The sequence below is a fragment of the Ammodytes marinus genome, assembly GCF_949987685.1.
Source record: "Ammodytes marinus genome assembly, chromosome: 17".
Lineage (NCBI taxonomy): Eukaryota > Metazoa > Chordata > Actinopteri > Uranoscopiformes > Ammodytidae > Ammodytes > Ammodytes marinus.
In genome coordinates this window covers 18,585,270-18,598,043 of record NC_137221.1, presented here as the reverse complement: position 1 = coordinate 18,598,043, position 12,774 = coordinate 18,585,270, and the positions used below count along the sequence as shown (strand labels likewise).

Genomic DNA, 12,774 nt, shown 5'->3' with positions numbered 1-12,774 from the left:
AAGGAGGCCATGCATTTATCATATTCAAATTGATGTTTGACTGCCCTCCCATGTGTTCTATGGTTAACTCCACCTTCAGTTAATAGGACCTTAATGTAGCATGCCGGTACCATGGCAACAAGCAAGCCTATTATGGAAATGGATCTCTGTGTTGGCCATGCATGCAAACAAATCAGGCCTGAGCACTGCTATCTGGGATGGAGGGAAGTGCAGGGAAAGAGATGAGGAGAAGATATAGGGCAAGATGATGAGAGAGGAGGTGTGTGTGTGTGTGTGTGTGTGTGTGTGTGTGTGTGTGTGTGTGTGTGTGTGTGTGTGTGTGTGTGTGTGTGTGTGTGTGTGTGTGTGTGTGTGTGTGTGTGTGTGTGTGTGTGTGTGTGTGTGTGTGTGTGTGTGTGTGTGTGTGTGTGTGTGTGTGTGTGTGTGTGTGTGTGTCATGTGATTGAAAAATCTCGACAGATGACAAAGACATAGAAGTGCTGTTCAATTTTCATAATCTGCTTCCTATCAATCAACTTGCACTGTACAATACAAAGTGGAGGTAAGACAAGGATATTTGCGTGGTGTTGAGAGGGAGACACCACTCCATTGGGTCTGTTGGCCAACAAACAAAAAGTCGATCCATGTCGATCTGATGCCTAATGGCAAATGCCAACATCCATTATAAAAACACAAATGCAAATCAAATGCATACAGCATCATGGCCTACAAAATATATTTAATTTGTACATCTACATCTAGGATTAAGCACTATTCACCACTATTTACCTCCTTACACGTTGATGAGTTGATGCTGCCAAAATATTATTAGGACACTTGTCTTATTTTTAAAAAGATTACACTCATGGCTGATCGGGCTATGAAACCGATTTAAATTTGACAAAGTTTAGGGGGCGACCTTAGCTCAGTTGGTAGGGCGTCTCCCCCCGGGCCGGGCCCAGCAGCAGACCCGGGTTCGATTCCTGCCCGCGGTCGTACTCTGCATGTCACTTCCCTCTCTGCCCCATTTCACCTCTGTCTCTCTGCACTATCAATAAAGCATAAAAATGCCCAAAAAATATCTTAAAAAAAAGAAAATTTACAAAGTTTGGGACATCTACTGTAAGTTGGCTACCCTAAATCTTATATAACTGGTAGCATTAAAATGACATTGCTTATGCGAAATAGAAAGTGAAAGAAGAGATGCTATGAGGAAAATGGATGAGTTTGGGGTACTGCTCGACACGCAAAGTGCAGCAGCTAGAACAGGGACATGCACTCTGACTGGTGTAGCGTTGAGGAGAGATGGTAGAGAGTGGAGGGTGACAGAAAGAGACAGGTGTGCTACACATGGACGCCTGTATATCTTACTGGCTGGTTTTATTCTGCTCATACTATTATGCTCCTCTGTCATTTCTAGTCTAGCAGTTTTTTTAAGCTGTAGCTAGCTAGGTTATCAATCTAACATTAACTTTTTTAAAGCTTTTCTGTTGTTTCAAAGGATCTTTTGAATGGTTTCTGATGGTTCCATGGCATTCACAATATTATGCTAACAGGCTGTTGAAGCTACACTCCGGTTTGTGCCTCTAATGTATAACCATTACATTTGAATCACAGAAATAAGCATCCGATATCCCTAAAACAAAATGGTAGGAGCTTGGTTCTCTGTAAATCATAGAGCAAACTTTAAAAATTTAAATTTTGTTTAGCAAAATCTTGAAGTTCTTTCTCTAATTGTGCCACACTTCCTAAACCAAGCAGATGGAAATAACATTTCTCCTCACTCAATTTGTATATGATGAGCCAAAATCATAAAACATATTATGGACTGTATATTGGTTGGCTATATTTTATTGTTTTTTTTTTCTCCAATATTTAATCATCTGTGTGTATTTCACAAACAGACCAAGGATATATGAAATGTCCAGACACCTGGAATGAAAGAAAATACAGTTCTCAGTTCTTCTTGCAGGAGGATCGTAGAGAAAGTCACTCATCCTTGTAGACTGTGTTGTTTGAATGAAGTGTTTTCTGCAGTAAAAGCACACAACATGGCTGACCCTGCTGTTTCCTCTTGACAGCAGACAGGAGAGTACGCCACAGATGAAGAGGATGCGGGGACGGCGGTGGACGGCGGGGAGAAAAGCATCGAGGTCTTTGATTTGCCAGAGTCGGAGGACATCTTGTCTCCCTCGGAGTTGGACGCCACTAAACTCTACCAGAAGTTCAGAGAGGTAAACTTGGATACCGCTCCCTCATCTATAGTTCAGTCCCCACTCTTGAATAACATTCAGATACATTTTTCTCTGTCAGTGCTTTGAAGAATAAATGTAAAAGAATAAATAAACCCTCACACCCACTGGAATAACTTAGCCCCAGAAAAATAACACAAATAAAAAATTATTCATTTAAACAACAAAAGACAAACACAAGGCAATCTAGTCCCACTTCTTTACTAAGCAGAGTTATATTCTTTTGTTAAGATCTAAGATTGGTTGGATCCTAATCTGGATGATTAGAAGCGTGAATACAAAGGACATGTGTTCATTTCATCTCTAATTATACCCATGTTTGGTTAAAACCCACAGATAATGCAAGAAAGCTAACAGCTTAAACTTGAATTTGAATTGATTTGTATCCCGATCATGGCATCTCTTCACACAACTACGCTCTGAGAATACCAAACCCATTTTGTTAAACGTTTCCCACCACAGCAAACAATGAACGCCGCTTAAAGGCAGCTATAAACAGAAAAATAATTTGCTGGCTGTAAACTCATTTATGCTTTTTAGGCCGCTGAGAAGCTGTCAATATTGACTGAGCACTCCAGCACTGGTTTTTGGCACCATAACACTTCAGCCTTTCTGTAGACTGCCATAATAACTGTATGACACATTTAACAAATGGCTTCCGCTGCACTGCAGGCACCGCAGGGGATATCGAGTGAAACCATAATGTTATCTCTGGTCACGGGTCATATACATTTGTTCGATTTTCTATTTTTTTCCCTTGGATCTTGACCGCTATATCCCACAGTTTAGCTTGAGCTTTTTTTTTTCTTCATTTAAACAGATCTCTATTCCCCCCTTCTTCCTTGTCTCTATATGCGGCCCTTTGCTCCAAAAATCAAGAATAAAAGTACCAAGCTGACCATCACCATGATGGTGTTGAAATAATTAGCATTGTTACATGCACTGAATGTAATTATGATATTTGACCAAATTTTAAAATGAACATTTTAATCATTTTCATTTCTCAATCAAATTAGAAAAACAGAACCTAAATTCTAATTAAGATGTCAAGGCTGGCAAAAATACTAAATATGCCCAGCTGAGCTATGAGGAAATGGGGTTAAAAGATGCCAGTGCATGAAGATTTGCATTAGATACATTAGTGTAGCCATAGGAAAACATGACACTTGGTTTAAAGTCCGTCAGTCTGCCCCAGGGCAACTGTGGCTACTATGGTAGTTTACCACCACCAGTTTGACTGTGTGTGAATGAATGGAACCTGGAACCCTGTAAAGCATCTTTGAGTGCCTTGAAAAGCGCTATATAAATCCAATCCATTATTATTATTATTATTATTATTATTATTATTATTATTATTATTATTATTATTATTATTATTATTATTATTATTATTATTATTATTATTATTATTATTATTATTATTATTATTATTATTATTATTATTATTAATAAAGCCTCATATTTGAATCTTTATTCAAGTGTTGGGACGGGCAGATACAGACTGTGTTCTTTGTTACTGTATGTTGTGAGTTGTGGTTTATCTGAATTTAATATCAGCAGTCTGAGTAAATGAATTCAAGTTGTATCCTCCAACTTTACAGTCTTGGCTGGGCGATTGTTTTAGGGCAGACTTTGAAGAATCTGTCTTCGAAAGATAAAATAAAGCATAGCCATTGTTACACTTCAAACTCTACCATACAGTTTCCCCTTTTCCTCTATTTCTGACTCACTTGAGCCCTAGTCTTTTCCCATTTCCACATATCTTGTTCCGCATCCAGTTCTTTTTCTCCATCTCCTCTTCTCTCCTTTAGGCCTGCTCTGTCATTATCTCTCTCCCTCTCTCTATCTGCCTCAAAATGACTGCTCATCTCAACTTCCTTTCATAAGTCTTCTGTGGCTCTCTCTCTCTCTCTCTCTCTCTCTCTCTCTCTCTCTCTCTCAATCTCCAACTCTATCCATCTAAATATCCATTTCATTGGGAAAAGTGATATCAGCTCATCAGATTTTTTATTCATCTCTTTTCTGCTATCTATATAACTATCTTATCTATCCGTCTGTCCATCTATCGATCCATCTATCTATCTATCTATCTATCTATCTATCTATCTATCTATCTATCTATCTATCTATCTATCTATCTATCTATCTATCTATCTATCTATCTATCTATCTATCTATCTATCTATCTATCTATCTATCTATCTATCTATCTATCTATCTATCTATCTATCTATCTATCTATCTATCTATCCATCCATCCATCCTTCTATCCATCTATCCATCTATCCATCCATCCATCCATCCATCCATCCATCCATCCATCCATCCATCCATCCATCCATCCATCCATCCATCCATCCATCCATCCATCCATCCATCTCTTGCCTTCCCTCGCCTCTCCTCTGAGAGAGTGTGTGTGTCAGTGCTAGAGCTGGACTGCTGTCAGGGGAGGTCGGGGTCGTCTGCCTCGGTCCGTCACACTGTATCGACAGCACAGAGAGCCTGCGCAGCCATGCATTTCATTATCTAACTGCCCTCTCTTTCCTCTCCTGCCTTCTCTCTCTCTCTCTCTCTCTCTCTCTCTCTCTCTCTCTCTCTCTCTGCTCCCTACAGCTCCAGATCAAACACACAGTCACCGAGGCCGAGATCCAGAAGCTCAAAAACAAGGTAAGGGATTAAAGCTGTCAGGGCGCGGGGGGAAGGTTGTGGTTGCAAGAGTTTTTCAGAGTTCAAAAATATATAAATGTATTTGTCAGGACAACTGTGCAGGAGTTTGTGTTTGGTGGGAGTTCTTTAGGATACGATTTTGTTCTTAAAATGTTTTAATAAAACAGTGGCTTTTAAGAAATCTGTTTCTGCTGAAAAAGAGAAAAAAGCACCTACATAAGATATTAATATATAAGATATTTCAAAATAACCAGAGAAAAGAACATTCTCAAATTGTATGTAGAGTATACTTCAGTGTGCCCCTCCATGTCTTGCAAAGTGTTCTTTTCCTCAGATAGATAAGAGTCCAAATGTCTGTTAAGTAAGAAAGTGAGAGCACTTGGTAAAGCTTCTGTTTATTTATTTAATTTGCTATCCAGAAGCTTTCTGTGTGTGCATATGTGTGCTTGTTTACCTATATACTCATCTAAATTGTATAAATGATATACATTCTCCAATTTTAATGGCCTTATTCGATTAATTCACAGAACCAATGTGCTTAGAGTTGATTTGATAATATGTATCAAGGAAGAGGTGCCTTAAAGGACTTTAAGGGAGTATGGATGTGAACTAAATTTGACCTGCATCTCTTAAAATAATAAAAAATAATAATAAACCTTTGTGGAGGATTTTCCTTTGACCAGCTTTGTGTGATCATTCCTAATCTTTTAAATCTGGGTTTGTTTTGGTTTATAATATTGCCTTAGTTGTAGTTGCAGACAACACAAATATAAAAAAGATTACTAAAGCTTTGGTGTGTGGGACAAACTATAAAATCTGGTAGAACATGAACAATATCATTCCAAAACACAATACAATTTTGGAATATCTAAATAACCTCCCCTTACTTGGTATTAGAGAAGTGCACTTTCCTATTAAAGGTGGAGTTGGTGATTCTGGAGAACGCTTGCTGTCATATTCACTTTTTTTTTTCAATCAGTGAATATCTCCTCATGATCCTCTTACCTGTTTGACAACAAGCGTTCTCCAGGATCGCCGACTCCACCTTTTTAATATTTTCCCATGTTGTGGCTAAAGTAGTTTTTGGTCCTCTTCCAGTTGACGTCAGTGGAGCGGGAGAAGCAGCGCTGGGAGAAGGAGAAGAGCCAGCTGAAGGCCAGCATCGAGGACAACAAGGAGAGGATGTTGAAGCTGGAGAGCTACTGGATCGAGGCCCAGACCCTCTGCCACACGGTCAACGAGCACCTGAAGGAGGCCCAGGCACAGTATCAAACTCTGGAGAAGAAGTACAACAAAGCCAAGAAACTCATCAAAGACTTCCAGCAGAAGTGAGTGAACTTGGGTTGAACTGGCCGTGTAAACCTTTGATTGGTGGATGGAGGGAGGAATATGTTCTGAATATGGAAGATGTGGCAAGCTATTTCAAGAAAAAAAATTCTGTCAAGAAATCCTAGTTGGATGAGGAACTAAGCTGCATTTATTTTAACAGTTCAGTTTGTAATGAATAATTGTATACTTTCTGGTACAAGCCCAAAAGCAATTATATTTTACTTTACTACTTATGCCTGAAATTGATGAAAGTGTTGCTCATTTTGTTGGGAGAGAAAGACCTTACCCAGACCTTACTTTGAGCCCTGCTGATTCTGAATCTGAGATGATCTTTTCAACATGGGCTCACTTTTTTTCTTCTATTTCTGAACCACCTCTGTCTCCTCGACTTTCTGAAAAAGTGGCGCTTGATAGTTTTAGATGGAACATCATTTACATGTCTATTATAATTCCAATACTTGAACCATTTCATGTTATCAATCCTGCCATTGAACATACACTTTCATTACATTTATTTTAGACCAACACTACTTTTCCCAGCCTCTCTAGCCTCCATGAACAGAGAAGAGTAGAATATCTACTGTACTGCATTTCAGTCCGTGAGGCAAAGCGGCTCTTTTGCTAACCCAAGTCTTGTTCCGTTTCAACAGTAAGGGGCTGAGTTTTCATTCTTATGCAGTGCAGTCCTCCTGTTTTGCAGTGCGTTAATCTCTATGGTCAGTCCCATCACAACCTCCCATGCTTCAGCTGCGGTCTGACTGCCTCTAATTGGCTCTGGCTCTACGGGCCAAATGGAAAGGAACCCATGAGACAAACTATCCATGCTGATCTGTAGCAGAGGACTGAGCAGCAGAAGAGAGGAAAAATATCAGTGAGAAAACCGCTATAATTAGGATTCTTAGGGATTTAAATGAATGTGTTGATTTGCGTGTGTGTGTGTGTGTGTGTGTGTGTGTGTGTGTGTGTGCCTGTGTGTGTGTGTCCTCCCGTTTGTGTATCTATGCACCAGGGTCAGAGTGAAATTAGTCCGTAAACAGCCTAGGCTCCCTTCTGGCCCCAGCTAAGCGAGGGGCAGGCACCTTCACACATGGTGAAACATGCGCACACACACATAAATGTATTGGACACCTACTCAGCACATAACGATCCCTCCTTCCTCTTGTCTCTTCAGAGAGGTGGATTTAATCCAGAAGGAGGATGCAGAGAGGAGGCGGCTGGAGGAGGCTGAGAAGGCTCACCTGGCTGAGATCCAGGGACTGCAAGTCAGGGTAAACCAGATGGCTTTTAATATTTACGCTGCCCACCTCTCACATCCATATTTCTCTGCTTAACTCTCTGTTAGGTTAAAATAAAAACTGATGAACTGTGCAGTTCAAGATCATGGTGTTTTGCACATTGAATATTTTTATACAGTACATTTTCTTTTATAGCATAGGCTGTTAATGTGTGAGAGAAATTAAAGGTGGAGTCAGTGATTCTGGAGAACGCTTGTTGTCAAAATTAAGTTTGTCAAAATCAGTGAATATCTCCACATAATCTGCTACCTGTACATACTGTGAACTGAAAGAAAACCCAGTGTTAATACACAGCCTTGGCGGCTTTATAAACGGGCATGTTGCTAGCTACGGTGGGCCATTTTGTTTACACACCCTGTTTACATACTGTATCAGTTTACAGAGCCTAGGCTCTGTATTAACACACACACCGTTGGGAGATATTCACTGATTTTGACAAAGTGATTTCTACGACAAGCGTTCTCCAGAGTGGCTGACTCCACCTTTATCCCAGTCCAGTCATTGATCTCATCATAAAGATCTGTTTGTCTTGTAACAGCACTATGTTTTCCATCATGACTTCCACAGAAAGGTTTTCTCTTTCTTGTACAGTGGCAGTGGACAGATAAGGTATCCAGGTGCCTCTGGTTGGTTCTATTGTATAACTCTGTATTGATTTCCTGCTTTCCTACTCTTAAAACATGGCAGATGTGTTGTTTTCTGCTTACATCTCTGGCCATGCCCCACAGTTGAGGGGGCAGTCCACCCAACTGTCTGATCACACTGAGCACCCTTTTTTCCAATTCACCTGGGTGGTTAAATGTGGCACAAGCTACAGTGGTGGACAAATTGCATGATCCGGAATGAAAGCTAACAGCTAGACAGGATGTTAATGCTTTCACTTGACCGACACAGTAGTAATGTACTGTGGATTCAAACACTATGAGAGACTTAAGTGTTTTCAAATGGGTATCAAAAGATGCATAATGCGCTCCTCATCATGTAGGCCGTTTGTGTCCGTGCTTTGAAGCAACTGTTTTAATTAACATCGACCTGTTCCCTTCCTTCTACAGATTGCAGCATTAGAGTCGGAGCTAATGCAGCTGATGAAGCAGAATGGCATCCAGGTCAACAACAACAACAGCAACAGTGCTGAGAGGCTGAGTGCTCAGCAGAACAGCCCTAAAAGGGCCATAGCACAAGCTAGAGGTGGGTTTGTGAGGAAACTGGTCTCAGCTAGAATCAATATTATCATATTTCTCATTTCTCTTCAAAGGTATACTTCTACATTTTGGTGCAGTATGCACTTTCTTTGCTGGCTCTGTGCAGAGGTAACCAAATCCACCTACCAGCAACTAAAACTCACTTATGGACATGTTGTATATCGTAAAACAAAAAATATATAACCTGTTAATAAGAGAGCTTTAGAAGTGCTATAGGCAGAAAGTGACGGGTTCAGGCTAGCTAGATGTGTCCCGATGTTCCCACTCTTTATGCTAAACTAAGCTAACCGTCTCTTGCTCTAGCTTCATCTGGAACTGACAGACATGCGAGTTGTATAGTTTATACATCTAACTCCCAGCAATAAAGCGAATAAGCTTTTTTGACAAGACACATTTTTACTTAATGGAATGGAGTGGCATCTCGAAGGGATCCCCTCATATTCATGTGTTTTACAATCAAACTTTAGAAATGTGTCTTATGCATTTCCTGTTTCAATAAAGTATCAACTAAGAACCTATAATCTTTGTTTGGCCCTAAAATGACCCATGATGCCACTTAACAATGTTGGCCCCTGTAGTTTATTGACCCTTCCCTATGAAGGACACTGAAAACATTGGATTGTCATGTGGCCAAGAGTTCATGTTGGTTGTAAACAGACTCACAAACACAAAATGCAATACACACACACACACACACACAAAGAGTTAGGCCTGGATTCATTTGATCCACTGCTTTCACCTTCACATGCACTTTCCCTCTGACTGTAGCTCTGCAAAACAAAAACAAACACGTAATCCCAATTGATCACATCTTTGTGGCTTTGTTCTCCTCAAGTCTTTTTAAGCTTTGCTGGCTTTATTTCAGCGGCTGCATCTGTCGGAGTGCGCACAGAGAAGTGTATCTACTTCTGTACAGTGCAGATGGGATAACAGAGTAACTGAATCTGCGATGATCTGCATTACGCAGTCGTTATGCAATATTCAAAAGCCCGCTTTGAGGGAGATGGCTGTAGTGGGATATAACTTTGTGTGGGAGAGCATGTGGCAAGGGAAGAAAACAATCTACTGAAATGATCTTTCAGACAACGTCTCCCCGTGCACTCTGGGAATGAGCAGAGAAATGATAATCTCCTGTCTAATTAATGGTGTTACCCTGTGGGGCAAGACTTGATATACTGACTGAGTTGATGTCTTCTGAATATAATACTTTAATTTGGGTATCAACACTGGGGCCAGGGCAACTTCAGTGACTCTTCATAGGATGGAAATGAAAGAAAACTCACTTAATATGGACGAATGCATCTGACGAACCAATGCATCGTATGTATATATTTTTGTGTACCTTGTCAAGCTTAATAATTTTGTTTTAACCTCTCTCTCTCTCATGTGTGTGTGTGTGTGTGTGTGTGTGTGTGTGTGTGTGTGTGTGTGTGTGTGTGTGCGCGTCTGTGTGTGTCTGTTTGTTTGTGACTCTAGACCTGAGGGAAGGCTCCTACTCACCCAGCAAAAAGATGAGCTACAGAGCAGTTGCCCGCGACAGCATCAGCTCTACAGAGGGAGAGGTTTGTATAATAAACACACATTCTCACACGCACATTTTTCTTTTTTTCAGCAACCAACAGATTTCTTAATTAGCAACATATGTTGAAATATTAACCAGATGCGATGTGGAACGATGTGATTTATAATACGCTCCAATATTCTGTACTCTTTTATCATGTCTTTAATTTCACCACAGGGTGTGTGTGTGTGTGTGTGTGTGTGTGTGTGTGTGTGTGTCTGTGTGTGTGTGTGTGTCTGTGTGTCTGTGTGTGTCCTCCCGTTTGTGTATCTTTAACCCCTGTCCATTCCACTTTACTCCATTAATGGATTAATTGCTGTGTCTTGCTCTGCGGCACTAATTAAGTCTGTCACAACTTATTGTCTCTCCCGGTGTGATAATAACAGCCACAGTCTGTGGATGAAAGGCTCTCGTCTGGCTAATGCTGTCACCTAACTCGACTAGAGCAGGAATGAGTTAACATTGGATGAACAACTCGCTAAAAAACTGGATCAAAAATTGGCAGGAGCACAGATAAACGGGCTGTGTGTGAGTCTTCCAGGGGAACTGGGAGAGCGAGGAATTAGAAATGGTGAAATCATGTCAAGTGACTTCTTTCAGATTAGTCGGCAGCACGAGCTGTTCAGATCAGGCACTTTGATTGCCCTTAAGACTTCTTTTTCTCTTCCTAACCACGTTCGAGCCTCAAATTTTTATTTTATTTCAATTACAATTCTCTCTACCCTCTCTCATTTCTCATTATTTGTCCTCGTCCCACTCCCTTTCCAACCCTTCCCAATGTGTCCTCCTCCCTTCTTCTTCATTTGCTTCATATTTTCTTTTCTTTTCTTCCTATCTTAGATCTTTGAGGGGCACGGCAGTCCGGCCCACAGTCGTTCTGGTTCCATTCGTAGCGCAGTTTCAAGCGACGGAGGAGCTGCAGTCATCAGGGCCCATGGAAGTGCAGAAAGCTCCCCCAGGCGAACACTGTACCAGGACGGTTAGTACACACTGCACCCTCACTACATCCCATAGTGAAGGATCGAATGGTCACCAATACATCTTCTGTATATCTTCTCTCAATATCATATTCCTTCTTTATTTTAAATGCTATGTTAGCTCTTCACTTGAAGTAGAAGTAATGTCAGTGTGGGGTGTTTGTGATCTCAGGTTCTCCTGCTGTTTCCTCACACACTCTGGATGAACCCGCTCTGGACCCTGGGTAAGATGACAAACAGTGAAATGCCGTTTTGAGTTGTTCACATAAAATCAACAATGCATGACAGACGGTGAAGGAAAAGTAGTAAAATATGAATATTTTGTCCTTTTTTTGTGATTATATGGGGACCATAAGTGATTTATCTCCCCACTCCTCACACACAATACAAGTAGTTCAGTTTATTAAACAGAGCACTAAAAAGTTACTCTATAATTCCACTGGAACTCAAATCTGTTTAGTGAATCGTGCTTTGTTCTGTTCAGGTCCTCCCTCAGGAAATCTAAACTGAAGGATCGCAGAGCTTCACCTGGAAACAGGTAAATAATAAACGGCATTATTTGATATATGATACTGTAATATTAACTGAGTTTCACCGTTACTTTTCTTCTGCTTCTCTGGCACTAACTGGAACGTCTGGATGTTTGAGTTGTATCTTTTTCTAAAGGAGTCCTGGTGCAGAAACAGTTTATGGAGGTGTGATGTATTAATCATCCCCATTGACCTCCATCCTTCCATTTCTCTCTCTCTCTCTCTCCCTCAGCTCCACAGAGCTATCGGTAGAGGACAGTCCAGAGAAATTCAAGGCCAAGGTACATGAGGTTTGCTGACTGTGCATTCGATAAGTAATAATTTACTTTACAGTGAGGACATTAAAGGACACTTTGCCTTGCTTTCTATAATGTCACAATAAGCCAGAACAGGCCTACGCGCTGATACTTTCATACTTTGATGTCAAGTGTTCTTATGGTATGCCATTAAGCTTTGATGTATTGTGTTGTTTCTGTTGAACAGACCTCTCTTACATGGCCCCACTTCTTCTCCTATTCATATTACTTGGTATCGTATTCTGCTGTGTTTTTTCAGATAATACAGTACCTCAATCCACTGAAATGAAAATTAGTTGGTACTCAGTTGCTAATTGTTGTACCGCAGTTGTACAAGGCATAATTGCCATTATTAATTGGAAAAAAAACAAGGAGTATACAATCCTTCATAATCCTTACTATCCTTCATAATCCTTACTATCTTTCATAACCTTAATTATGTGTTCAGCCACACTGTAAAAAAATGTCCATTTAAGCAATCATATGGTCTGATCAAATTCCACTTTGATGGGAAAATCTGCTCCCAAGTGTTACCCATGAAAATGAGTTTGTTTCATGATGCATCTCGAATCAGTTAATTGTCACACTAATATAATACGATTAAACTTGTTAAAATGGGCGTTTGCTGCAGTGTTGGAACTTTCGTGAAAACCGTTTCTAATCCTGTATAATATAGGACGTGGTGA

At 40.4% G+C, this 12,774-nt stretch overlaps 1 protein-coding gene across 1 annotated transcript in view; it reads left to right on the top strand.

Annotated features, from left to right (window-relative positions):
- Positions 1–12,774, top strand: part of ppp1r9a (protein phosphatase 1, regulatory subunit 9A) — a gene marked incomplete at both ends in the record, with an annotated part of 39,584 nt that overhangs the window by 24,527 nt on the left and 2,283 nt on the right. The window contains 11 exons of the mRNA XM_080045875.1: positions 2,061–2,213; positions 4,845–4,898; positions 5,997–6,226; positions 7,399–7,495; positions 8,575–8,710; positions 10,201–10,286; positions 11,126–11,264; positions 11,435–11,486; positions 11,747–11,800; positions 12,025–12,073; positions 12,276–12,320. Of these exons, the coding sequence (XP_079902001.1) occupies positions 2,061–2,213; positions 4,845–4,898; positions 5,997–6,226; positions 7,399–7,495; positions 8,575–8,710; positions 10,201–10,286; positions 11,126–11,264; positions 11,435–11,486; positions 11,747–11,800; positions 12,025–12,073; positions 12,276–12,320 (1,095 nt within the window). The remainder of the gene's footprint in view (positions 1–2,060; positions 2,214–4,844; positions 4,899–5,996; positions 6,227–7,398; positions 7,496–8,574; positions 8,711–10,200; positions 10,287–11,125; positions 11,265–11,434; positions 11,487–11,746; positions 11,801–12,024; positions 12,074–12,275; positions 12,321–12,774) is intronic.